Here is a 24,222-nt window from a genome sequence, read left to right on the forward strand (position 1 = left end):
GAAAGTGCTCCAACGTGTTTTTATGGACCGTTACCTACATAAGGACACCAAAATCCAGGTCTATAAGACAATAGTTATTCCTATACTCCTTTATGGATGCAAAACCTGGGTGTCCTATCAACAGCTCCTCAAGAGTCTGCAGAAGTACCACTAGCAATGGCTCTGGAAGATCCTTTGCATCAAGTGGGAAGATCGCTGCACTAATGCCAGCATCCTCACTGAAGCCAGTGTTACCAGCATTGAAGCAATGATCCTCATGCACAGACTTCACTGGGCTGGACATTGTGTGTGGATGCCAGACTCTCGCCTCCCAAAACAAGCCGTCTACTCTCAGCTCACCCATGATCAGAGAGTAGGACAAACTAATGTGGACATAAGCTGGGAGGAGCAAGCCACCAACCTTAATGGCGCCACGTCAAGGAGAAGTGCCTTGCCCTCGAAGCTGAGAAGAGAGAGAGAAGGAATTAAAAAGAAAAAACCTTTTTCCCAGCAGGCAGCTGATCCACCAGAAAATATCTGTACCTACTGCAGGCGGATCTGTGGTTCCCAGATCGGACTCGAGAGTCCTCTCAGGACCTATATGTAAATCTGTGGTAGAGATCATCCTCAAATTGAGGGGTCGCTAGTGATGGAGGCATTATTCTATTGCTAACAGAGAGCACAAGCGCCTGTGAAGTTTCATAGCCTAGCAACTTTAGTTTAGTCTGCCAGTTAATTTAGCATCACCTGCCTGCAACTCAGAGAAGTGCAGGTCAATCAGTCCAGCTGCCTTTCTAATTCTACTCTCCCAGTTACACATCACAACGTAGAGAACAAATTTAATGGTGGTGAAAAAGTTAGACCTTGTAGAGTATGAGCAAGCTCAACATCAGCTGGCTGCTACCTGGAAATATCACCTTTACCCTCTTGAATGTAGCACTGCTCAGCTCAGCAGGCACGGCTAACTCAATACTTTTTTTATTCACCATCCTTTCACCATTGTTTCCTTCTAGCTATGTTTGGCCCCAGCAGCACTGTGGAGACTGGGTGCCATATAATTAAAAATGAATTTCAAGAGGAAGAGCTGCCTTCCCTTCCTTAAAAGCATCTCCCCAGTATTCTGGACATCTTACCTGTTCCATGAAGCCAGCTATATAGGTTACAACCCAATCTGATCGGATTTCATTCTTCATTATAGAGTACCTGTTCCTCAGTAGCAAAAATCATGACTTTACCTGTTTTGCCCAGGATCTGGCAATCCGCTGTATTCTACTGTTAAGTGCGTGTCATGATACAGAGGGATAGAGCATTAGACTGATCACTAATTAACTGAAGTCAAACCCTATTTCAGCAGGTAATGTGCAGATTAATGACAGATGGGAAATTTATATCCTTCCACCTGCAGGTAATTGGAAGAAAATACATCCGTCTGTACTCTCCACAGGAATCAGAAAATTTATATCCACATGAAACCCAAATTCTTCACAACACCAGCCAGGTAAATAGCTGCTTAAAGTCTAAAAATTTGATGGTTTGGTTATTTAAAATTAAACTATCTTTGGACCTGAAAACAAATTGTGTGTTTGCTTTATAGGTGGACGTGGAGGATCCCAATTTAGTTAAGTTCCCCAAGTTTGAACGGGCTGCATTTCAAGCTTGTATTCTGACACCAGGACAGGTTCTGTTTATTCCAGTTAAATACTGGCATTATGTACGATCTCTCGATGTCAGCTTCTCTGTCAGTTTCTGGTGGTTATAAACCATTATTTGATGTGGATAAATCTCTGTTGTGCAATTTAAAGTAATATAAAAAAATGCAGCATGCTGTACTCTTGATTAGTGAAAGAATTTTCAGACCTTCAACAGAGGAAAGTTTTTTCTTAACATGAATGTTCTCATTATCTTCTGCTTAAAGTGCAGAGCTGGGTTAAGAAATTCAGTTCCTTCTGCTTCCCGACATAGCAAGAAATCTAAACAAAGCATCAGAAATGAGGTAGCTGCAGCAGCCACTGTTTTGTGAATGTTTCCAATACAAATTCCTAATAAAGAGCATCTGTCAAATGATCAGCTCAAGTATACATACCCAAAACAAGACTATATATGGGCATTATCAAGGGACTGGGCCCCAAATGGTATGATTGTCAAAGTGGATCTGAAGGGAGCATGTGATCCATTGTAAGTTTACCATCCATCTGAATGTAATAATAGTTGCATAGCCATGACTTCCATTATGGTGGATAACATTTATACAAAATCTCTGATAATAAAAAAGGAGCCAAGCCCGCAGTAAAGTCTATTGCTAATGAGAGCTGAAAGAGCAGTACCCAGGATTATTATAATTCAGTTATAGAGCTCAGCTGTAGTACGTGTTGTGCCGTTTGTGGGGAGATGGACTGTATTCCTTTCATTCTCACCAGCAGTTAATTCATTACCATCCTCGCTGTTGCAGCTGTCAGAGTCTGGTGCCTCTCTCCCTTCCAAGCCATTGTAAGGAAACACAATTCTAAAATGATTTTTTTAAAATAGCTGCTGGAGAAATACATTAATATATAACACATGGGCACTGCAGTGACTTCTCATCTGCTGATCTAACAAAAAGCCCATTTGCTCACAGGGGAAATAGGAAATGAAGATTTCATTTTCTTGATTAAAGCTCTGATATTACTAATCACTGCAAATGCAGAGTTCTCTCTCACTGTTATGCAAACCCTAAGTGCATGTTTGCTTAGAATGAAGCTTCAACATGAGCTCTGGTGCAGTGAGCCAATGAAGGAATCAGCACGTGGTGTTTGGAGACTGCTCCTTCATCTGGTGCTCACTCCCATTAGGCTCCTCTCTCCCACAGTAAACCACTTTCTGAGGTATTATGTAAAAACAATTATAACAGAAGGAACTGTGAAAGAGATGCTCAACTTCTACTCTCCGGCATTCTGGGCTGAAAAGACTACCCACCTGCTTCTGTGCCTGCGAAACTGAGACTGAAGGTGCTTTGAGAGCCAAGAAATGAAGATGCAGCAGAAGTGCTAACTTAGCATTATTTATTATAACCAACAATTATCACAAAATCGTGGGATTAAAGGAGGCTTAATAGATGCTCTTAAATCTTGGGAAACCCTGAGACGTGCTTCTGGCACCACCTCTGTCAGATTTGCAGCAATGAAGAATGAATGTATATGTGAATACTCAGACTGTGTTTAAGAGCATCCTTTCAGAGAAGGGCTGGACCTAGGTGGGGCTGAGATGTTAATACTGAGCCATGTCAGAGGCACCTTCACTGAATTCAACCAGGATGACAGAATGGTTGACAAACCTCATTGATTTTACGGATTTTAAAACAGTTTAAAATGGAAGTCTAAATAGGTCTTGTCTCTTTTTAAAAGTTTTATTTTTGGAGGATTTGCACAAACTCCTCTGCACTGAGCTCTCCTGTCCCAGTTGCACATTCAGACCTGTGCAGATGGACTCCTGCACCTGGGCAGGGCCCCATTTAATTTAACAAGACTGGGCATGGTATAAAGGTCTGTCTATGTGGCTCAGCTTACGCAACTGAGGCAGCAGCAGTCAAATCTCCCATTCCTACACAGGTGTAATGCCCCCTCCCCCTCTTTGGCAATAATGATATGTATGTACACATACCATGACAGCCTCCACTGTAGCTATGCTGACCTTCTTAACAGTGCTGGAACTAAGCAGGACCTTTGAGCAGGGAGGCCAAAGTCACAACAGTTTTATTTTCAAACTTCTAGCAAGATTTTAGCCGAGTAAAAACAAACCATAAAAAGAAAGTTGACTTTGTTCCCTAGGCATTCCTACTTTCAGAATGACACATTTTACACCAACGCGGAAGTAAACTGCAATTGGGCATCTGTAAGACAGCAAAAGAAAATGGCCGCTCTAACTGAAGCTGGTCTTTCTAACGCCGCCTTGTTCCTGAGGATGGGGTTCTTCTCCTCTCCCTCGGGGCACTTGAAGGCAACTGGGAATCTGGCCGATTTATTTCTGTGTTAAGAAACAATGCAATGTTAGTGAACAAATGTTTTGTGTTGTTACCGTGACAATACACTTTCATGAGCTCCAAATTCACTCTAAAGGGCTAAAAATGTGTAAACTCATATTTGCTTGTGACTTCCATTAGAACTGTTCCATTTCATTAGTTAAATTGAGGAATTCCAAGAAGCTTCTGCTTCAGTGTAACTGAATATTTCCAGATTTTTTTTCACTCAACATACTGCTGGTAGCAGAGAGGGTCTAGGACTCCGGGAGTAAAGGCACAACCCTGATAGTTATAGGGGAAACAAAATTACCAAAGAAAGATCCACCAGCTAAAATACTTGAAGTTTCCAGTAAGTAAGAAAGTTCAATCCACTGTCACCTCTTCATGACTACAGTAACTTAAGTATCACCATTAAATATCTCAGTCCATGCCCAAGTATTATTATACAAGGGTTTTAAAATGGGTTGCTTGCTACCTGGAATCTCATGTGGCCAAAACTCATTGCAGTGGGGACAGTGTGGTTCCGTCTGAGCTTTGAAATATTTTCCAGCACAAGGCAAGTGCATTCCAATTCCACAGGTTTCACATACTTGACTCTGAAATGAGAAATGTTACTGTTAATAGAAAGCATTTCTGGTCTCCCTCTCAGTGCTACAAAGCATGTCATCTTTGGAAAAAGTCTGCCTTACTGACCCAAAGTAAGAGCATTACCTTGAGAGAGTTTTACTTCATTGCCAGCTGGAGGATCCTTGTAAACAGAGGCTGGTATAGGTTACAGGGAAATACGTACTTGGGAGCTGGGAAATGGGTATTTGTTGGGGTGATGGAAAGAATCATAGCAAGAAGGCTTGGAAGCCACAGGTGGGTGGGAAAAGGAGTGTCAGAACAGCGTGCCTGTTGGGGAAGCCTTGGAAAAGAGAAGTAGCTGCAGGAGGCAGGGAATGAGTAATGGGGAATCGGCAGCTGAGAAGAGGAGCTCTAGTCCCCCTGATAAGAGGCTGGAACAAGATTGGGCGCTTATGGGGGTGTCACTGCCCAGCTCCTCAATGCAGCTTATTCTAGAGCTCTTGACGCAAGCAATTCCAGAGCGTCCACCACCAAGAGTGAAGATGGATGCATGTGCCAAACAGGGAAATCACCATGTGCTGAGCCCAGTGGTTTAGAATAGCTAACAACAGTTATGCCCATGTAAAAATGGGAAAGATTCACCCCCAGCTCAGCTGACTGGGACAGGAGCCAACATGATGGATGCAGGGTTCTCACTGGCTGAGCTCGCTTTCTCCAAGTTCATATAGTGTTTTTTCAGTGACAGAAAGCAGCAACAGAATAGGTCAGAATAGGTATTTTGTGTACTGGGGACACCATTGCCAGGTTACAACAGCAGTCTGAACATAGAACAAATGCTCAGAAAGAAAAATATCACATACTTTAGCTACCATCATGCAGGAGTGTCTCTCAACAGCAGACATCTACTGAGGAAGCCCAGCCCAATTTGTTACCTGGATGGCGAGGCTGTGACAGATGTTACATTTCCTCACCAAGTCTTGGTAGTTGCTGAGGATGTATTGCTCCATCTCCATTATGCAGCGAGTGTGCAACGTGTACTCCCCATCTCGCTAAGGGAACAACACCACCAACTGTGAGACTATAATATTGTTTCTTACAATTCACTCTTGACCTTTTTCTGACCTCACGCTCTACCTTTTAGCAAAAGCAAAGCTTGACATTCATTTCTTTTCAGCATCCAGCAGAGCCCAATCACTGACTAATCCAAAAGACAATATCCAAATTCCACTCAAAGCACTCACCTAATTAGCATAAAACAGCAGGAAAAAGCTCCCTTATCTTTAATAAATATGCATACCATGGAAGCTACAGGTCCCTGCAAGCATTTGCCCATCCTCCATCAAAGACCACAGAGGTTAAAGAGATTATTCTTAACAAAATGTAGGATTCCATGCAACAACATATACCTTTGCAACTGGACTTCTCTTTGGCATAGCTCTAAAATATCTAGATTACTGAGAAATATCATGAAAGAAAATCTGGCACCATTTCTTAACAGATGTAATAAAGGGAGAGATTTTCAAAGGCACAAATGGGAGTTGCCTCCTGACTTTCAGTAGGAATTGGGCACCTACCTGTCCTTTACATTTCTGAAAGTCTCCCCCAGACCAAGGGAGCCCATGGCAGAGGACGGTGTAGAGATTCAAGGTGAAACACCTCCAAGAGCAGAGCGTGAGCACAGCAACAGCACCACTTACGGACATGGTCACCTCTGCTTGCCAACATAAGGGGTGGAACTATCACTCCAGCTCTTCTCTGGTGGGGCTAACACCAGCATTGGCACAACCACTTCCCTAATTCAGTATTTAAAGGAGAGCTGCAAGTGTTCAGAGCATCCCAAGCAGGGAGACTATGGGAGTGTTTCGGCATGTTTCTCAGTTACACCTATGGAACCTTGCTGCCTTGCATGAGATCCTAGATGTAACCGTATTGTTTGGCTTGCAGAACCTTTGCTACTAGTGATGATACATGAGAAGAAAAGAGCTCTGTCCGAGTCAATTCCTAGGGTAAGCTTGCAGAACAGCCAGATGCAAAGACCTGTAAAGTTAGTACATTTTATATGGAATCATTGAGACAATAAAAATTGGCTCACCCAATACCATTTTTACAGTCACTCTTTAGAGTAGAGCTGCACTTTTGGCTGTCAAAGCAGTAAGAAAGAACAGTGAAAGCTACTAAAATGCCCACTGTCTCTACAAGATAAAGCAATTACTTCAGAGAGCCACTTATCCTGCACCAAATTTTGCAGCACTTGCTCTGCTTCCTTTTTCTTCATTTTCTTTGTTTTAAGTTGGTCAGCCAGGTTTAAAATATCTGTGGAAGATGCAAAGCCACTTTCTGATATGATGATCACATCCATCTGCAGAAAGAAAAATATCTGATGAGAAAAAACATACAATTGGCTAGCCCCAGTTCTGGGTTAATGGCAACGTGGAGGTTTTTTTCAGCACCTAGCACTATAAAATGCAACATATAATGCAAATAGTTCAGGAAACTAAACCAATTAAGAGGCTGTTGGCAGTGTTAACCTGCCACAGGGGAGATAATTCCTCAACTCAAACTGCAAGATGGGGGCTTGCAGGAAGCAATGTTGAAGCCCCTTTAATACACTGCAATTATGCTGAATATATGATACATCCTCCACACCAGGGAGGAATCTGTGTCCTGACTTGGCCTGAGATCCATACTTCCTTGATGAAAGATCTTTATCCATCAGGAAGCCATCTGTTCCAACTAGATTCATGTGCACAAGTAAATGTACTTGACATTCTTAGGCTGAATTGGTACTGCCAGTTTTCAGAAATTCTATCTTTAGTTTAGCTTCAGTGCAAAAATCTGTGATGGCAACAAATCTTGGAGTACTAGTGAAGGCAGGACACATGCACTTTCAGCACATTATATCTCTGCTCAGTGCAGCTCTAGATGAGAGTGGTAGTAACCTATGCCCTGGTCTACACTGTTGATCTCATCAATGAAGCTGTTCCAGTTTTAGACCAACAATGTAAGTATTTCTGAAAGCTGTCAGTGTAGATGAAACTTTGGACAAACTGCACATTGAGACAAGTGAGGATTTTCTTCTAGGCAAGCAACACATCACCCTTGCAGTCCATAAAGAACAGATTTTTTTTAGCACGGGTAGGCCCAAAACATACACAGTCTCCAAGCGATCACAGAAACTCACTATACTCTTTATGAACAGAACCGAACAACATTATAACAAGAAACCAACAAAAAGCAAGATACTGAATTCTTATCATGGGAAATGCTAGTGATGACAGCATTGGTTCACATGAAGCAGGACATTGCATATGGACCCAATGGAGGAGTCTGGAGCTTTGAAAACTGTTCAAGTGCTGTCTGCCTGTCTTGTTAGGTGGCATTGTCAATTGCTATCAATGCATATGATTCATTGACTAAACCAACAATATGCAATCCACTTTATCACAATCTTCAAATCCAAGTACTAGGTTATTTATGTCAAAATCTATTGTATATTAAACCTTCTATTTCCAGACAGAATTATCCAGTCATTGCTGGGAATTCTGGGACAGTGCTGCTGCAGAAATATGATTATTAAACTAAAAGCAGGTCTGCCAAGTCTTGCTCTGAGAAGCACTTTCTCATTATTGATTTCGATTTAACACTAATTTATCCCCAAGAGGGAATAGATTTATGCCACACTTCTATTTTTTCAATTGACTTGTGGTACAACTAAAAATTATAAACTAAAGAAATATGGTAGCTTATTCTTCAAGCAGATTTCACAGATTATTCCTTTTATTTTAAAGAGGAGACCATTCCCCCAACAGTCTGATTTGCTGAATAATGAGATGACATACAGTACTTACAGTTTTTCTGAACAATTCTAACTCATTTTCTGTATAGTCAGATGCCATCTTAGTTATTTCAGTTTCTGCCAGATTCACCTATAAAATAACATAATTATTGAACTCAAACTACCTTTGTACTTCCAGCCAGAACAAAGCATGTATTATTTTAAAATAACATAAAGGTCACTTGTTGCAGCAGCATGAAGGGGAACATTTCTTTCTTGAGACAAAACCTTTTATTAACAAAAACACCTCAATCCTGCCCTTGCAGCACCCCCTGTATTCCAGTCCTGGGCCTCTCCTGAGCAAACACTCCACATTGTGCGCAAATGGAGACTAAGATGAGACTGAATTTTTCACTTATACTAAGCCAGTACTTCAGATAAAGGTTTAGATTCTGAGGTAAGTTGAGATGAAAGGGATACAATAGAACAGCATTCAAAAAATCTTGAAAATACCTAATAGCAAATAGTAATTTGCTATGGTTAATAGGTGGCACTACTTGATTATTAAAAATAACAATACTTTGTATTGCTCTTGCACCTTCCACCATTATGTATTATTAGCCCTATTTTACACATGGGAAAATAGGAACCAGGAGCTAACGGCATTGGTCAAGGTTGCACAGAGCACATGATTCCCAGACCTGTGAAATCACCAGACAATGCTCTATCTCTCACTGACATTTACAATCCAGAAATTCCAGGGAAATCATTTCCTAGCAAATCTTTTCTATTGGATGAATTTTTGATTAGCAGGTGCAAAAAAACCATGTTGGGGAGGTTTGAGAGCTTTCCAGATGAAGTTACATATAGAGAAAAAAAAGTTCCTTTTTATCTTATTGCAACACCACCTCTTAATATTTATGCTAAATAAATCAGACACTACTAGTCCTCACTGCCATGTTCCATTCCCTCGTGTCTATCATGTGAACAGTTTATCCTCACACTTCCCTGTTCTACATGTAGATTCTAGAGCAGCTGTCAGCATAAGACTGAAGGAGCCCAGCCAACTCAAGACATCACTAAGTGTGAGAAGCCTGCTGGCAGACACATCCTCATTCATAAGATTCTGAATATTTGCTCTAAATAACATTGCTATTATAATCCTTTGTTTCAGTACTTCTATTGATACCTCACACTCAAGGATGGCATTTGGAGCACAGAGAGAAATAATAGCTGTATTTGTTAAGCACTGGCAAAAATACAGTCCCTGCCCAAATGAGCTTACCAGTCTAAAAGTATTAGGAGGAATGTGCACTTTTCATTGATATGTTACACATGACTATTAATTTTATGTTAAGTATAGAGATGACTCTCCCCTGCTGCTGCATCTTTGAAATGTGACATTGGTTAGCACAGGGGTAGGCAACCTATGGCATGGGTGCCGAAGTCGGCACACGAGCTGATTTTCAGTGGCACTCACACTGCTCGGGTCCTGGCCACCGGTCCGGGGGCTCTGCATTTTAATTTAATTTTAAATGAAGCTTCTTAAACATTCTGAAACCTTATTTACTTTACATACAACTATAGTCTAGTTATATATTATAGACTTATAGAAAGAGACCTTCTAAAAACGTTAAAATGTATTACTGGCACGTGAAACCTTAAATTAGAATGAATAAATGAAGACTCGGCACAGCACTTCTGAAAGGTTGCAGACCCCTGGGTTAGCAGTACTAGTAATTAGAAATTAAATCCACAAGGTGGCAGCATTTCACACACTTACCAATGCATAATATGTTCTCCCATCATCTTCAGACATTCCTTTCCGGATCTGCATAAAGAAAGGCTGCAGATGGATGTTAACAACATTGATGAAGTCATCCAGTTTATCATGAGCATAGTAGACTGGAAATTTAAAAAAAAAAAAAAGTGATTAGCTAGTCAGACAGCCAATCTCACACTACTGAAAACCCAGCCTTAGGCAACAAAATTTGAGACACCCAGGCAGTTTTGAACATGTCTTTTACATTTAGCTGGCATGTACTTGTCCTATACACCTTTCATATCACTGCTAATTACAAACATAACACCCGATTTCAGAAGAGTCCAGTCCTTGGTTCTTCAATAACTGTGCTCATGTTATGTTTGTTGCTTGGCTCTTTGGGATCCACATTATCCATTCCAGCTGGTCAACTTGAATGGAGTTTTTAAATTGAATAAAAAGTTACCATATAGGATCAAATCTTGTGTATAATAATGAACAAATATATCCATGCTCTCTTCTGTTTATGTGGTTTCCTGGTTTCTTTTCCTGCTATGTTTTTCACAATCTAGCAACAGCTTTGCTACCTGCATACCATGGATTGATGATAAATTCTGACTTCAGGGACCTGCCATTGTAGCATTTGGTGCCACATCTTATAAGCAAGAAATTTAGCAGCAGAAATTACATCACAGACATCACTGGGTCATGGAAGACAGCAGATGAACCAGTCCTGGTCCCCACATAGGCACAGCAGAAGCGCCAAGCAAAGATTCTGCCAGAGCTCCCATTGACTTCAGTGGGACTAGGATTTCACCCTAAATGTTTAGAATCAGCATTAAGTAGTATTTCACAACTTTTTTAACTAATAAAGTTATTTCTTGCAAGCTATCTCAGTAGTATTAAGAGTGGTCACTAAAAGGGCATTAGACTGTCTCAGTTACAAGAGATATCCAGATCACAGGAGCACCTGGAGGCCTCAGCCAGGGCTCTAGACCCACTGTGCTAAGTACTGTACACCTGTGTAATACAGAGGCAGTCCCTGTCCCAGCGAGCTCACAATCTAGGTTTATGACAAGACTACAAAGGTGGGTGAAACTGACAAATGAGGAAGAACAAGGTAAGAGTAAAATAAGCATGTGTTTGCATTATTAATTTGCCTGACCATGGTAAGGTGGTATCATGGCAGAGGTGAGTTTTAAGGAGAGGTCACTAGAGAAATATTCTTTTGGGCAACAACTATACCATTTGAATTTTAGATAAAAGTCTGCACTAGCAGATCCTCTCCCCATGGAGGGAACTCAAATGCTGTGGTCAATAATTTTAACATCCATAAAATTAATCCGCACAGCTACTGGTGGTGGTGTAGGAGAAATAAAGGGTGCCACACTTAAACTATTTATAAATTTTTATTAAAGCTATTGTTAAAAAATTATATAGTACACAGTTTAAGGAAAGTTTCTGTACATCTGTGTATAGTCCTTAGATTATCCACAAATACAAAGTTTGTTTTTAAAGTCATGATACATATAGTGCCTAATCAGCAATAACCCAAATTTAGGTGAACAAATTTAAGAATACAGTTTAGATATTAGCAGCAAATACAGCAATTGCCCCTCAGCAATTGAGAATTTAGGGTAGGTTGTCCATTTAGAAAATACACCTCTACCCCGATATAACGCTGTCCTCGGGAGCCAAAAAATCTTACTGCGTTATAGGTGAAACCGCTTTACATCAAACTTGCTTTGATCTGCCAAAGTGCGTAGCCCCCCCCGGAGCACTGCTTTATCGCTTTATATCCGAATTCATGTGATATCAGGTTGCATTATATTGGGGTAGAGGTGTACAATCCATGAGGGAAAGTATTTCAAATCTTCCTCCTCTTCTGCTCCTATAAACTATTCCTAGTCTGGGGAAAACATTTACAGAGACTACTCCCTAAGCAAAAACAGTGACATTTTCTCAAGGGGAAAGGGATGGAAAAATTCTCTCCTGTGGGGACACAGAGGAAAGACTGATCCAAACCACACACTTTTAGAAGGTACACTAATGAGAGCAGTGGGAGCACCTACATGAAATAGACTAAGAGCCACTTAAATGACCTATAAACAGTAAAGTAAAATTAAGAAAAGCAGCCCACCCTCCCCCAAGCACCTCAACTAAAACCAAAATACAAATAACTAACCCAAAATAAATGAGAAATATATTAACATTAGAAACGAGACAGTAACACAACAACATATTTTTTCCACTTTCTTTTAACCAGAATATTCTCCCAGATGGGAGGTGCACCATTCCTGGAAGCACTGCAATACCAGGTTGATGCACGGAGTGGATGGAGTAAGCTCCTATTCCAGCTCCCTGTTTCAAAAATCCATTTAATATACAGTTTTTTACATCTGTATCTGTGCAAAGGTACTGGAAGGAGCTGTAGCAAAACTCATAACCTTCCTCTGTGCTACATGACTTGTATTGGAATGCTTTCTATCCATAATCCACAATCTAACTGAATGGGCAGAAATTGATCATATATTATTTTTGTACTGACTTACACTGGCAGGTCTGAGCAAAAAATTGGATAGGATTGATCTTATATTATCAAGATGTGGCCATTTACTCACTACCTTTACCACTCTTCTCAGAGGCTGTACACTTTCCTCTACCATCTATCTGTCTGTAGATTGTAAAATCCTTGGAGACGGGATCATGCCCTCTTTTCTATTTGTCAAATAGCTAGAAATAATGGGTGTTCTGGGAAATACATTATTTATACTGATAACTGCAGTCTTCTGGAGGTATCAAAGGATGCCTTATGGCATCACACAATCCAGGTTGGTGTAAGATGTGTACCTAAGCCAAGACACCCTTTTATTCCAAGATGTCAAACTATAACCAGTTTCCAGCCCAGTTGCATTTTTACATTTTTTTTTAAACTACATCAGTTTGGTAAAAAGTTGCAGTTTACCAAAAGTGATTGTGGATGATCTTTCTGTAACAATAATACATTGTCTCTTTCTTTAAGGTGTAGAACACAGTCTCAACTAATGCCATATCAGAGATGTAGCTATTTATTATGCTTTCAGTTGAGGAGAAAGGGAGGAAAATGCTGTTCCAAGACATGGCTAATAGATAAAGAGAAGTCGTTCATAGCATAGAAAACGAAGCATATGCTGGAACCAACTAGTGTTCTTTATCCTCGCTGTAAATAAATGAGTCCCAGCCCTGAACACTCAGTAGATATGCACATGGACAATAACGTGGCAGCATTAGAAGCAAGCTCATTATCTACAAGCATAGGGCGTATATTGGAGCATTTGCTTTGGCAGGAATTATTTGAGTTCAAGGGCAGTTGACAGATTAGCAGAGTAGTAACTAAATGGAACATTGTAAACAAACAAACAATCTGATTTTATTTTAAGTCTGAGACCAACTCTCAATAATAAACCAAATCAACACACCCCTGGCCAGAACACAAGCTGGAGGTCCCCTCTGGAACTAAGGACTGTATCTGTACTGGAGGTCTCTGTGCCTCTCCTAGGGACTGAGAGTATAAAGCAAACTAAATGCTGCTTTGCCTTTTGGTTAATGATCATTCTGACTCAGACACTGGGCTGAATATTCATCCCCCCTTTTAGACAAGGAAAGTAATAGCAAAATAATGACAGAGATAAAGACCAGGGAGTCTTTACCACAGGATTGGTCAGAGAAACCATAGCTTCCTAGTAAGTTTCAGAATACATACAAGGGCAGATACAAACCTCGGGATCCCTTATTTAGGACAAAAGACTATATAAAAAATGTTAGTAAGGACTTTAAGAAATATGACAGGCCCTTTGTTTACACATCTTACTTGACATCTAAGCATATGGTATATTATACTATTTTGTGTACTTAATCTCCAGCTATGCAGATGTCAGTTACAAAGGAGAGAAAACTGAAGTTCTACTCTGAAAAGTGACAATGTAAAAACAGCACCTTGCATCTTTCCACTTTGACTCAGAACGGATTTAATCCAAAAGTCATTGAGAAACGATGTAATATTCACTTTTCAGAGTATAACCACGCTAAGAAAAATGACACCTATACCATAATCTTCAATGTTGATAATTTTTTAGGGTTTAGCATTAAACAAAAATCAGAATGAACCATGAAACTATAAGATTACTTTGGATTTTAAATCCATGGTGCTCAGTTTTGATTTCACAGACTAACTAAAGGTGAGTGTCACTGAGAAATGCTTAACTTCTCCATTTCATCTAATTATTCCTCAAATACAAACTTTAAAAAAAAAACTCTTCTATGAAAAGCGCCCGATCACACTTAGAAATCTTGCCAAATCATGTAATTATTACATGTAAAAAAACAAAACAAAAAAAAAGCACTACAAGAAAACCCAGAGCTGCTTGTAAGTCTGACAGAATTGTATTATTGTTAGGTGCACTTCACATTAAGAAGACTTAATATTTCACAGGTTGCAACTGCATTTACCATATTGACTGATTCACAGGGTTATACTTGAGAACATCTTTTTCATTAGCTTTCCTGCGTTTTTTAGATTCAGCATTCACACATGCAAAGAGACCAGAACAAGTCTGTGTTTTTGTTTGTTTGGTTGGCTGGGATTTTTGAGGAGGACTGGGCATTTGGCTTTGATTTTGTTTTGTTTTTCAAATGTATCATGTTCATTATGGTGGTGCCTAGGGACCAACCAAGAACAGGTCCCATCCTCCGTACTCCACCCCCATGGTGATATTCAGTGTTTGTACAATGCCTAAGAGATAGTCCTTGCCTCAAAGAGCTTACAATCTAAACTGTGACTTCTGACCAGACTTCACCATTAGCTGTTAATCCTTAAGATGTGTATCCTGTTTTTCATTATTAGTAATAAATGATATTCTACATGTATACAGTTCCCCCAAACACATTACACACAGATCTGCAGTGCAGATTTTATCCAAAACACTGTTGCTTGTAACACGGCACAGCAACACCACACAACAGTTTAGAAAAAGAAGAAGGTATCCAACTGCAGGAGGAATTTAGGGAGGCAAAACAGAATTACTCATGGTAACATGGTATTCTGACACTTATAAAAGTGCCATGCCATTTTACTGATCATGAGTGACCAGGACTTTGGACTTACAATGAACCTAAAAACGCCACCCACGTACTACCGTGCTATACTGATGGTTCAGTATTGACTAAGAGGGAACACGTATCTACTCAATCACCATTAAAAGTGGAACTGAGACACAGATTTTTTTAAGTGTGGGTAATTAACAATTGGATTGATTTTAAATCAAAACTGGATGAATGTCTTTCTATAATATTCTCTAGTTCAACCACAAATCATCGGGCTCAAAGCAAGAATCACTGGGTAGCCTGTGTACGTAGGACACCAAAATAGATTATCACAATGATCTTTTCTGGCCTTAAACTCCAGGAATCTATAGATAAAAGTTTGCTTTGAAAATAAAATGGTCCTTATACAGTAGCATATCACTGATATGCAAACTGCTCAGAATGGCAGGAAGGAGGCTCCCACAACCAGTGATGGGTGCCAGCATGACTCAGGGCGGGGGGGGAGGTGGGGGGGACGGACAACTGTCCACAAAGCCACTAAACCCTCCTCTTTCAGACCCCTCCTTCAGACTCCTTCTGCCCCAACATCTATGAGAACTAAGTCAAAGTGGATTATGCAGAACGACACAAAGGCACTCTAATGCAGAATAAAGGGAGACTTGGGCAGATTCTGGGCTATTTCCCCTTACAGACAAGCCCTAAATTAGTGCATAATCTCATTGCTGAAAACCCTGTGCTTCTTCAGCACGTCCCCACTGTTGTGACACCCTTCCTTGTGTCATGTCTAAAATTAGATAGCTAGTTCTTCAGGGAAGAACTAGCTATGTATTTTTATTTGCACTTATGAGGGGCCTAGCACACTTTTGGGCACTGTAAAATAAGACATCATCATTGTAGCATAATGTTCTCTTCAAACAGATAGGTATATGCAAATTCCACCACAGATAACAAAAATCCTAAAAAACTCTAGCTGAGCTTGGCAGACAAGATTTTAGTATAATTAAGACACTGGGTCTCACACAGAAGCAGCTGCTGGGGCTTTTTCCAAGAAAACCACATTAAAAAAAGCACAAGATGAAGTTCTGCAAAAATGCTCCTGAAGCTGGTGATCTGAAACTCCTCTTTCTCATACATAATTTCTTTAATGATAGTATAAATCTCACCACAAAAAAGCACAAAATTTGTGGCGTTTAAGAAATGTAGGGCTGTAGAGTAACACTGCTGCTCTTGGGCAATTCCTTCTGAGCCCTACCCACCATATCCGGTTAGATAAAACACTTGTAGTGTAATTTACATTAGTCTTTCTTTAAGCTAAGACATTTCCTTTTGAACATCAAATAGGGAAAAGGAGCAATTTTCTCTAATCCCTTCTCTCCTCTCTTATCAAGGGCCCTTCACATGTGTATTTTATTGAAGTCATTTTTATATCAAACATAGCTAACTCAGTCTACACAGTTACTTTTCATAATGAATTATACAAACATTACACAGGATGGCTGCTTATTAGCACTTGCCATTGGCTTGAAATGCAACAAGAATTTGCCTCCCCAAGTATAAGGGGAGAAAAGGGGAAGTAAAGACTCCAATCTTTCAGTTTTCTTCACAGCTTAATGAGAACAGAGAAAATCCTCATGACTGGCCAACTCTTAGAAAGATAAAGAGGGAATCAGAAGAATGTACCAATACTGCAAATTTATTTTGAGAACATGTCAAATTCAAATACTTTAAAGCAAAGAATATACAGGTCTGCTGGGTCAACAATCCTGGGATGGAGGGAGAAGTGTGTAAACCTCATTATTCAGTCCATGACCAATAGGATACTAATAGTATTATAGAGAAACATGTGCTTTTCAAAGGGCAGGGAGAAGCTGTAGTAATTAAAGATGAAAGCTGCCCTGATGTCTGTGCCCCCCAATTATTAAGGAAGCACAGAAAGGCTGGAGAAGAAAGGTGCTTGCTGGTATGTGAGAAGGCAGGCAGAAATGAATGAGTGACTGCTAGCTCAGTGATACAGTCCACAAAGTTGTTACTATTCTGCCTATGGGCCCCACTCATGGGCCAGGACCCCCTTGTGCTAGGTACTGCACAAACAGAACAAAAAAGACAGCCCTGCCCCCAAAAAGAGCTTACAATCTAAGGATAAGACAAGACTTGACATATGGATACAGACAGGGCATGCAAAAAAACAGTGAGACAATACTGGTCAGCATGATAGTCCTACACCAGCAGATTAATTATGATCTGTTTTTGTAGGCATCATGGCAAAGGAGAGTTTTGAAGGAGGATAATGAGTTAGTTTTACAGATGTTTATGGGGAGTTCCTCCCAAGCATGAGGGGCAACATGGGAAAAAAAGCACAAATGCGCTTGCAAGAAAACCTAGTAAGTGGGCGATGGAGGCTGCCACCAGGGGCTGATCAGAGGCGAGGATCAAAATCAGGATAGCAAATTGGAGATGACAGTTGAGGAGGTTAGACCGCAAAGGGCCTAGAAAGTGATGACAAGCACCTTATGTTTGATGTGCGAGAGAAAGGGGAAACAGTGGAGGGATGTAGAGAGAGGGGCGACATGGTCAAAGCAATGGCCTAGGAAAGTGATCTTTACAGCAGCATTTGGAACGGATATGAGTAGGGCAAGATTTAATTTGTCAAGGCTAGAAAGAGGAATGTCGCGGGAATCCAGAGATGGGGTGATGAGAGCTTGGCCAAGAATTTTAGCTGTGTGGGTGGATAAGAAAGGTCATATCTTAGAGATGTGATGCATAAAGAATAGATAAGGTTTAGACAAAGTCCAGAGGTGAGGACCTAGAGAGATTTCCAAGTCAAAGACAACAGCCAAGTTATGGGCCTGAGTTACAGGCAGGATGACAGTATTGTCCACAGTGATCATGAAAAGAGGCAGCTAGATTTGCAGAGGAGGGAGAAAAGCAGCTCTGTTTTAGCCAATTTGAGCTTAAATGTTAAATGTCCACAAGGAGATGTCAGAGAGACAGGATGAAATTTTAATTTGGACAGAAGGGAGTAAAGAGGTAGATCTGTGTGTAGTTAGTGTAGAGATGGTTATTGAATTTGTATTTGTGGATGAGATTACCCAGAGACAAGATGTAGAAGGAGAAGGGTAGGGGACAAAGAACAGAGCCTTGTGGAACACCCACACAAAGGTGAAGGGAGGACAAGAAGGATCCTCCGAAGAACATTCTGAAGGGGAGATTAAAGAAGTAGTAGGAGAACCAGAAGAGGACAGAGGCATGGAAGTCAAGAAAGGACATGATTTCAAGAAGATCATGGTCAACACTGTCAAACAGGGCTTTGGAGCGGAGCCCGGAGCTGGAGCGCAGAGCAGTAGGTTTGTGCCTGGAGCTGGAGTGGAGCAATTGAAAAATTTGATTGCTCCAAATCCCTGCTGTCAAAGGCAGCTAACAGATCAAGGAAGATGAGGCTGCAGTACTGGTTCTAAGCAGTGGCTAAGAAGAGGTCATTGAATTTGGCAAGAGAGGTTTCAGTGGAGTGCAAGGAGTGGAAGCTTGATTGGGGAATGTCTAGGATGGAATTGGAGAGGAAAGCCAAACAGTGATTGTAGTCAGTGCACTTAATGAACTTAGAAATTAAACAGAAATGGGGCAGTAGTTGAAGACGCAAGTGGGGCCAAGGGTAGGTTAAAATAGTGGTTCTCAAGGAGGGGTATGCGTACCCTTGAGGGTACATCAACTCATCTAGAGATTTGCCTAGTTTTACAACAGGCTACATAAAAAGCACTAGCAAAGTCAATACAAACTAAAATTTCATACAGACAATGACTTGTTTATACTGTTCTGCATAATTTACACTGAAATGTAATATTTATATCCCAATTTATTTATTTTATAGTTATATGGTAAAAATGAGAAAGTAAGCAATTTTTCAGTAATAGTGTTCTGTGACACTTTTGTATTTTTATGTCTGCAAGTAGTTTTTAAGTGAGATGAAACTTGGGGTACACAAGACAAATCAGACTCCTGAAAGAAGTACAGTAGTCTGGAAAGGTTGAGAGACACTGGCTTAAAAAACCCCAGCCCAAAATGAGGAAACAGCAGGTGGGAGGATCACAGTTCTTTTCAGAAAAGAATGCCATTCCCCCCAGTCTCCTACCAACGCAAGCCCCTTAAGAAGGGTTCATGCTAGGCTCTATCACACGATGACAATGCAAATACAGGTCTTTAGATTTTTAGAAAGAGGAGAGAGTATTACAGAGGTGACCAGGAGTGATAAAAGCTTCCCCCACAAACTGATGAGGACATCATAGGGATAGTAAGAGTACAGCTTGAGTCATGTTTGCCATTGTTTGCCTTGCTCTCTCAGGTTTGCTATAATGTGTTTTATCCACTGGGGAGACTTACACCACAGCTTAATCAGCAAAAGGCATTTTAACAGAATAGGACATAAAACAATTCTATCCTGAACAATCCTGCATATTTGTGTTTTAACTGAAGTTTTAAAATAGTCAGTCATTCTGAGCACCGCTGTGACGGGTGCTGGAAGTGAGTCCAGAGATACATCACTAGACATGTGGAGCACTTTCTCTCATATAGACTCATAGACTTTAAGGTCAGAAGGGACCATTATGATCATCTAGTCTGACCTCCTGCACAATGCAGGCCACAGAATCTCACCCATCCACTTCTATAACAAACCCCTAGCCTATGTCTGAGTTATTGAAGTCCCCAAATTGTGGTTTGAAGACCTCAATATGTTCCAATCCTACTGATGAAGATACTATAAAAGCACTTCTGGTGTTATTAATTCATGGTAGTGATCTAAGGTCCAATCAGGATCTCAGCCCCACTAAGAGAAGTGGGGTACATACATACAAAAAGATGCCCCCTACCTCCAAAAGCTTACAAAATAATTTGAAATATGATGGAAAAAGTGAGCGTGACAAACATTAGAAAGGAATGTGATCACTTCCTCTAGCTATGGTGTTCCATAGGTCAGCTATTGCACAACTGTGATGGCGTATTTGCCCCACACAAACCTTAACTGGGTTAACTGTATATGCTGCACCTGGAAGGAGGCCAGGGCTTGATAAGCGCTACTTACAGATGAACCTCACCTGTTGGAGAAGCAGGGCTAGGAGTATAGAGCCAGGGAGTGAGAGCAGTAAATGGCTGTGCAGTCATTGCCTAGATGGAAAGGCAATTGTCCAGGGATAAGGAGGAAATCCAGGGGGAGAGTAAGTCCTAGAATCCTATCCTGCACTAGAGAGGCTGGGAAGGGTGAGGTAGCCATGAGATGCACAGGATGCTTCAGTGATAAACCCAAAGATAAGCCAGGAGATAAAAAGATGGGGTAGGATGGAGCCCAGGGAAACAGCAACAGGTCTGTGATTGAGTAGACCTACGTTGCTAGTCATAGGATCTGGAACTCGAAGCAGTGGGTAGACCTGGGTTCCCTTACCAGCCACTGGGAAAATGGCACTGGACCTATTCTTGGAATAGAAGACTGCCTAAGATAGCATATGGACAGCTTGTCTAGTGGAACTTTATTGAAGTAGAGGGAGCACTATACAGTGACTGGGCCAGAGGGCTAGGTTATGAAGAGGAAGTACCCTAAGTTATTGGGAGAGGGAGAGAGACGTCACACCGTGAGCAACCGATGGAAGGGGGAGCAAAACCAGGTGAAAGCTAATTCCAGACCCAGCCACAAGGTGCTCCTATGGTGAGTAGAACCCCATTACAACTTGGTTCCTAATAATTTGAAAGGGGGTGTTTTTGTGTCCTCTTACGCTTACAAGCAATTTCACACTCTAATGTCCTAGCACTTGGAATACAACCGTCTGATGATATAGATGTGGGAGGTTAACCCTTTATCTTAATTGAATTGAATTATGCTAATTCTCTAGCATGTTAGATTTGATGTGATCACAAGGACATTATGCTACTACACTTTAATGACATTGAGTGCATCTGGACACATCGCTTCAATAAAGAAGTCCATATCCAGGAATATAGAGAACTTTGAAGAACTTCATTAAATGCTACACTTCCTAGTTTAGTACACATCAGTAATGCTACAATAAATCATATACTGACTAGGTCTATTTAGAGGCTGTTAGAAAACAAGGAAGAGCATGATGTATTTGCCCTTGGAAGGAAAGCTCGGTCACATTGCTCGGAGTTTGCTCAAGAAATGAATGTAAAGAAAGTAAAATCATATTCTATTGAATGAGTCAAGTTCAGGATCCTTTTGTCCACAAAATCTCCTGACTTGGCACATGGCCTTTAAGGTAGAGTATTTATTGTGGTTATAACATTTGAAAACTCCCACACATCTGAGTAATTTCACAACCTTTTTGCATCCCACACAGGCTGTATATATACACACACTGAATACACTGTACTTAGAAGGTGGGAGTTTTATGGTGTGCTACTCTGTTTTCAGGAAATCTTCCTGACAGATGACCCTTTCTGATAAATTATTTCACTAACTTTTATTTAACTAGACTTTAAGGCCAGAAGGTACCATAGTGATCATCCTTCTAGTGTAACCTTCTGCACATTGCAGGCCATAGAACCTCACATACCCACTCCTCTAATAGTCCCATAACCTCTTGAGGACTTCAGTAACCACCAATCTTGATTTAAAGACTTCAAATTATGGAGAATCCACCATTTACTCTTGTTCAAACCAGCAAGTGACTCATGCCCCATGCTGCAGAGGAAGGTGGAAACCCCGGGGCCTTTGCCAATCTGATCGGGGGAAATTCCTTCCTGATCCCAAATATGGCCACCAGTTAGATATGTTGGCAAAACCCACCAGCCAGACACCTGGGAAAGAATTCACTGTAGTAACTTGGAACTCTCCCCATCTAATGTCCCATCTCCAGCCGTTGGGGACACTTGCTACTATCTGTCACAGATGGGCTGCTTGCCATTGTAAGCGATCTCATACCATTCCCGCCATAAACTTATGCAGCTGTGTTGTGAAACCAGTTAGATTTTTTGCCCCCATGGCTCCCATTCCAGAACTTCACTCCCCTGATGGTTAGACACCTTCATCTAAATTTGTTGATGGCCAGTTTATATCCATAGAATATCAGGGTTGGAAGGGACCTCAGGAGGTCATCTAGTCCAACCCCCTGCTCAAAGCAGGGCCAATCCCCAACTAAATCCCCAAATGGCCCCCTCAGGGAGGGAACTCACAACCCTGGATTTAGCAGGCCAATGCTCAAACCACTGAGCTATCCCTCCTCCTCAAAGCTCAGTGGTTTGAGCATTGGCCTGCTAAACCCAGGGTTGTGAGTTCAATCCTTAAGGGGGCCATTTGGGGATTAGCCCTGCTTTGAGCAGGGGGTTGGATTAGATGACCTCCTGAGGTCCCTTCCAACCCTGATATTCTACGATTCTGTATACTCCAAGTTACCCTATAAGTTTATATCCATGTGTGCCAACACTGGCACTTAATTTAAATGCCAGAGAGGGAGAAGAGTTATTTATCCCTCTGATGTATTTATAGAGAGCAATCATATCTCCCCTCAGCCGTTGTTATGTTAGGCTAAACAAGTCAAATTCCTTAAGTCTCTTCTCATAAGGTACATTCGCCATTCCTCTGATCATCCTAGTAGCCCTTCTCTACACCTGTTCCAGTTTGAATCCATCTTTCTTGAACACAGGAGACCAGAATTGCACACAGTATTCCAGATGAAGTCTCCTGTAAAGTGGTAATGACACTTTCTTATCTCTACTGGAAAGACCAGAACTGGGACCAAGCTGTAAAGTTTGCTGTAATGTTCAATGTTGCTTTGATCCAGACCTCTGGTTCAGGACATCTCTGCTAATTACAATACATATCTTTATCAAACAAGGCACAATGACTTGTGTGTTTTCAGGAAAACACTTAAGCCAGTTTTGAATTTGAGGGGGTATAGGGGAAGCAGTGGTACTCTCCCATGTTTTACTCATGTTAGTCACCACAATACGATATTGCTCATGGGAGATTGCACATCTGTTTAAAATAGGATTGTTCCTGCTCTCTGAGCTTCTTCAGAGGGGCTTGAATATGCCCACTGGCTTTACTAGGCTCTTTCTGATTAAGGAACAAAAATAAGTAGTGGTATCTCCCAAACGCCACCCTACCAATGGTGCTAAAATTAAATGTAGTTCACAGTAGATTGAGCAGTTCTGTGATCTCTCCTTCTCCTTTCTCTCATGAGGAACGGAATAGTTAACAATGGTGACAATTAAAGTCTCATCGGGCATCTGAGTTATGGCTTGCCTACATGGGGAAATAGACTGGAATAGATTTTAATTTGGAAGTGGATTAAGTTAAACCACAAAATAGCACCCTTACCCCTGGTCTACACGGGGGGCGGGGGGAGAAATCAATCTAAGATATGCAACTTCCACTACAAGAATAGCATAGCTGAAGTCGATGTATCTTAGATGGACTTACCTCCCCGTCCTCACGGCGCAGGATCGACGGCCGCGGCTCCCCCGTCGACTGCGCTTCCACCTCTCACCCTGGTGAAATTCCAGAGTCAACAGGGAGCGCGTTTGGGGATCGATTTATTGCATCTAGACGAGAAGCGATAAATCGATGCCCGATAGATCGATCGCTACTCACCAATCCGGCGGGTAGTGTGGACATACCCTTAGTGCAGAATAACTCCCCATGGGGCGTTAGCGTGCTTTAAAAGTCATACTCTAGCTCAGGGGTCAGCAACCTTTCAGAAGTGGTGTGCCGAGTCTTCATTTATACACTCTAATTTAAGGTTTTGCGTGCCAGTAATACATTTTATCGTTTTTAGAAGGTCTCTTTCTATAAGTCCGTAATATATAACTAAACTATTGTTGTATGTAAAGTAAACAAGGTTTTTAAAATTTTTAAGAAGCTTCATTTAAAATTAAATTTAAAATGCAGAGCTCTCCGGACCGGTGGCCAGGACCCAGGCAGTGTGAGTGCCACTGAAAATCAGCTTGCGTGCTGCAGGGGTTGCCTACCCCTGCCCTAGCTGATTCTACAATGTCTCCTCCATGTAGACAAACCCATACCCCTCACTGAGATGAAAGGGGCAGTTCACCCTCTAAGCT

The 24,222-nt window shown here is 41.2% G+C and overlaps 2 protein-coding genes and 1 pseudogene across 9 annotated transcripts in view; 1 reads left to right on the forward strand and 2 right to left on the reverse strand.

The window, feature by feature from the left end:
• Nucleotides 1-10,844, forward strand: part of KDM8 (lysine demethylase 8) — a 25,044-nt gene extending 14,200 nt beyond the window's left edge. For 3 of the 4 annotated variants that reach the window (XM_044979386.1, XM_044979385.1, XM_044979387.1), the window contains exons 7-8: nt 1,385-1,477; nt 1,574-2,043. In XM_044979386.1, coding sequence (XP_044835321.1) covers nt 1,385-1,477; nt 1,574-1,738 — 258 coding nt within the window. In that variant the 3' untranslated portion in view covers nt 1,739-2,043. Of the gene's footprint in view, nt 1-1,384; nt 1,478-1,573; nt 2,044-10,649 lie in introns of those variants that run through there. The other variant, XM_044979388.1, reaches the window with a different exon arrangement.
• Nucleotides 2,999-24,222, reverse strand: part of NSMCE1 (NSE1 homolog, SMC5-SMC6 complex component) — a 26,893-nt gene continuing 5,669 nt past the window's right edge. For 4 of the 5 annotated variants that reach the window (XM_044979390.1, XM_044979392.1, XM_044979389.1 and 1 more), the window contains 6 exons: nt 10,099-10,220; nt 8,389-8,466; nt 6,753-6,899; nt 5,473-5,589; nt 4,449-4,569; nt 2,999-3,978 (listed from right to left, as the gene is read on the reverse strand). In XM_044979390.1, the coding sequence (XP_044835325.1) occupies nt 3,893-3,978; nt 4,449-4,569; nt 5,473-5,589; nt 6,753-6,899; nt 8,389-8,466; nt 10,099-10,220 (671 nt within the window). In that variant the 3' untranslated portion in view covers nt 2,999-3,892. The remainder of the gene's footprint in view (nt 3,979-4,448; nt 4,570-5,472; nt 5,590-6,752; nt 6,900-8,388; nt 8,467-10,098; nt 10,221-24,222) is intronic. The other variant, XM_044979394.1, reaches the window with a different exon arrangement.
• On the reverse strand, nt 12,359-12,506 carry LOC123344773 (annotated as a pseudogene).

Source organism: Mauremys mutica, chromosome 11 (genome assembly GCF_020497125.1).
Source record: "Mauremys mutica isolate MM-2020 ecotype Southern chromosome 11, ASM2049712v1, whole genome shotgun sequence".
Classification (NCBI taxonomy): Eukaryota; Metazoa; Chordata; order Testudines; family Geoemydidae; genus Mauremys; species Mauremys mutica.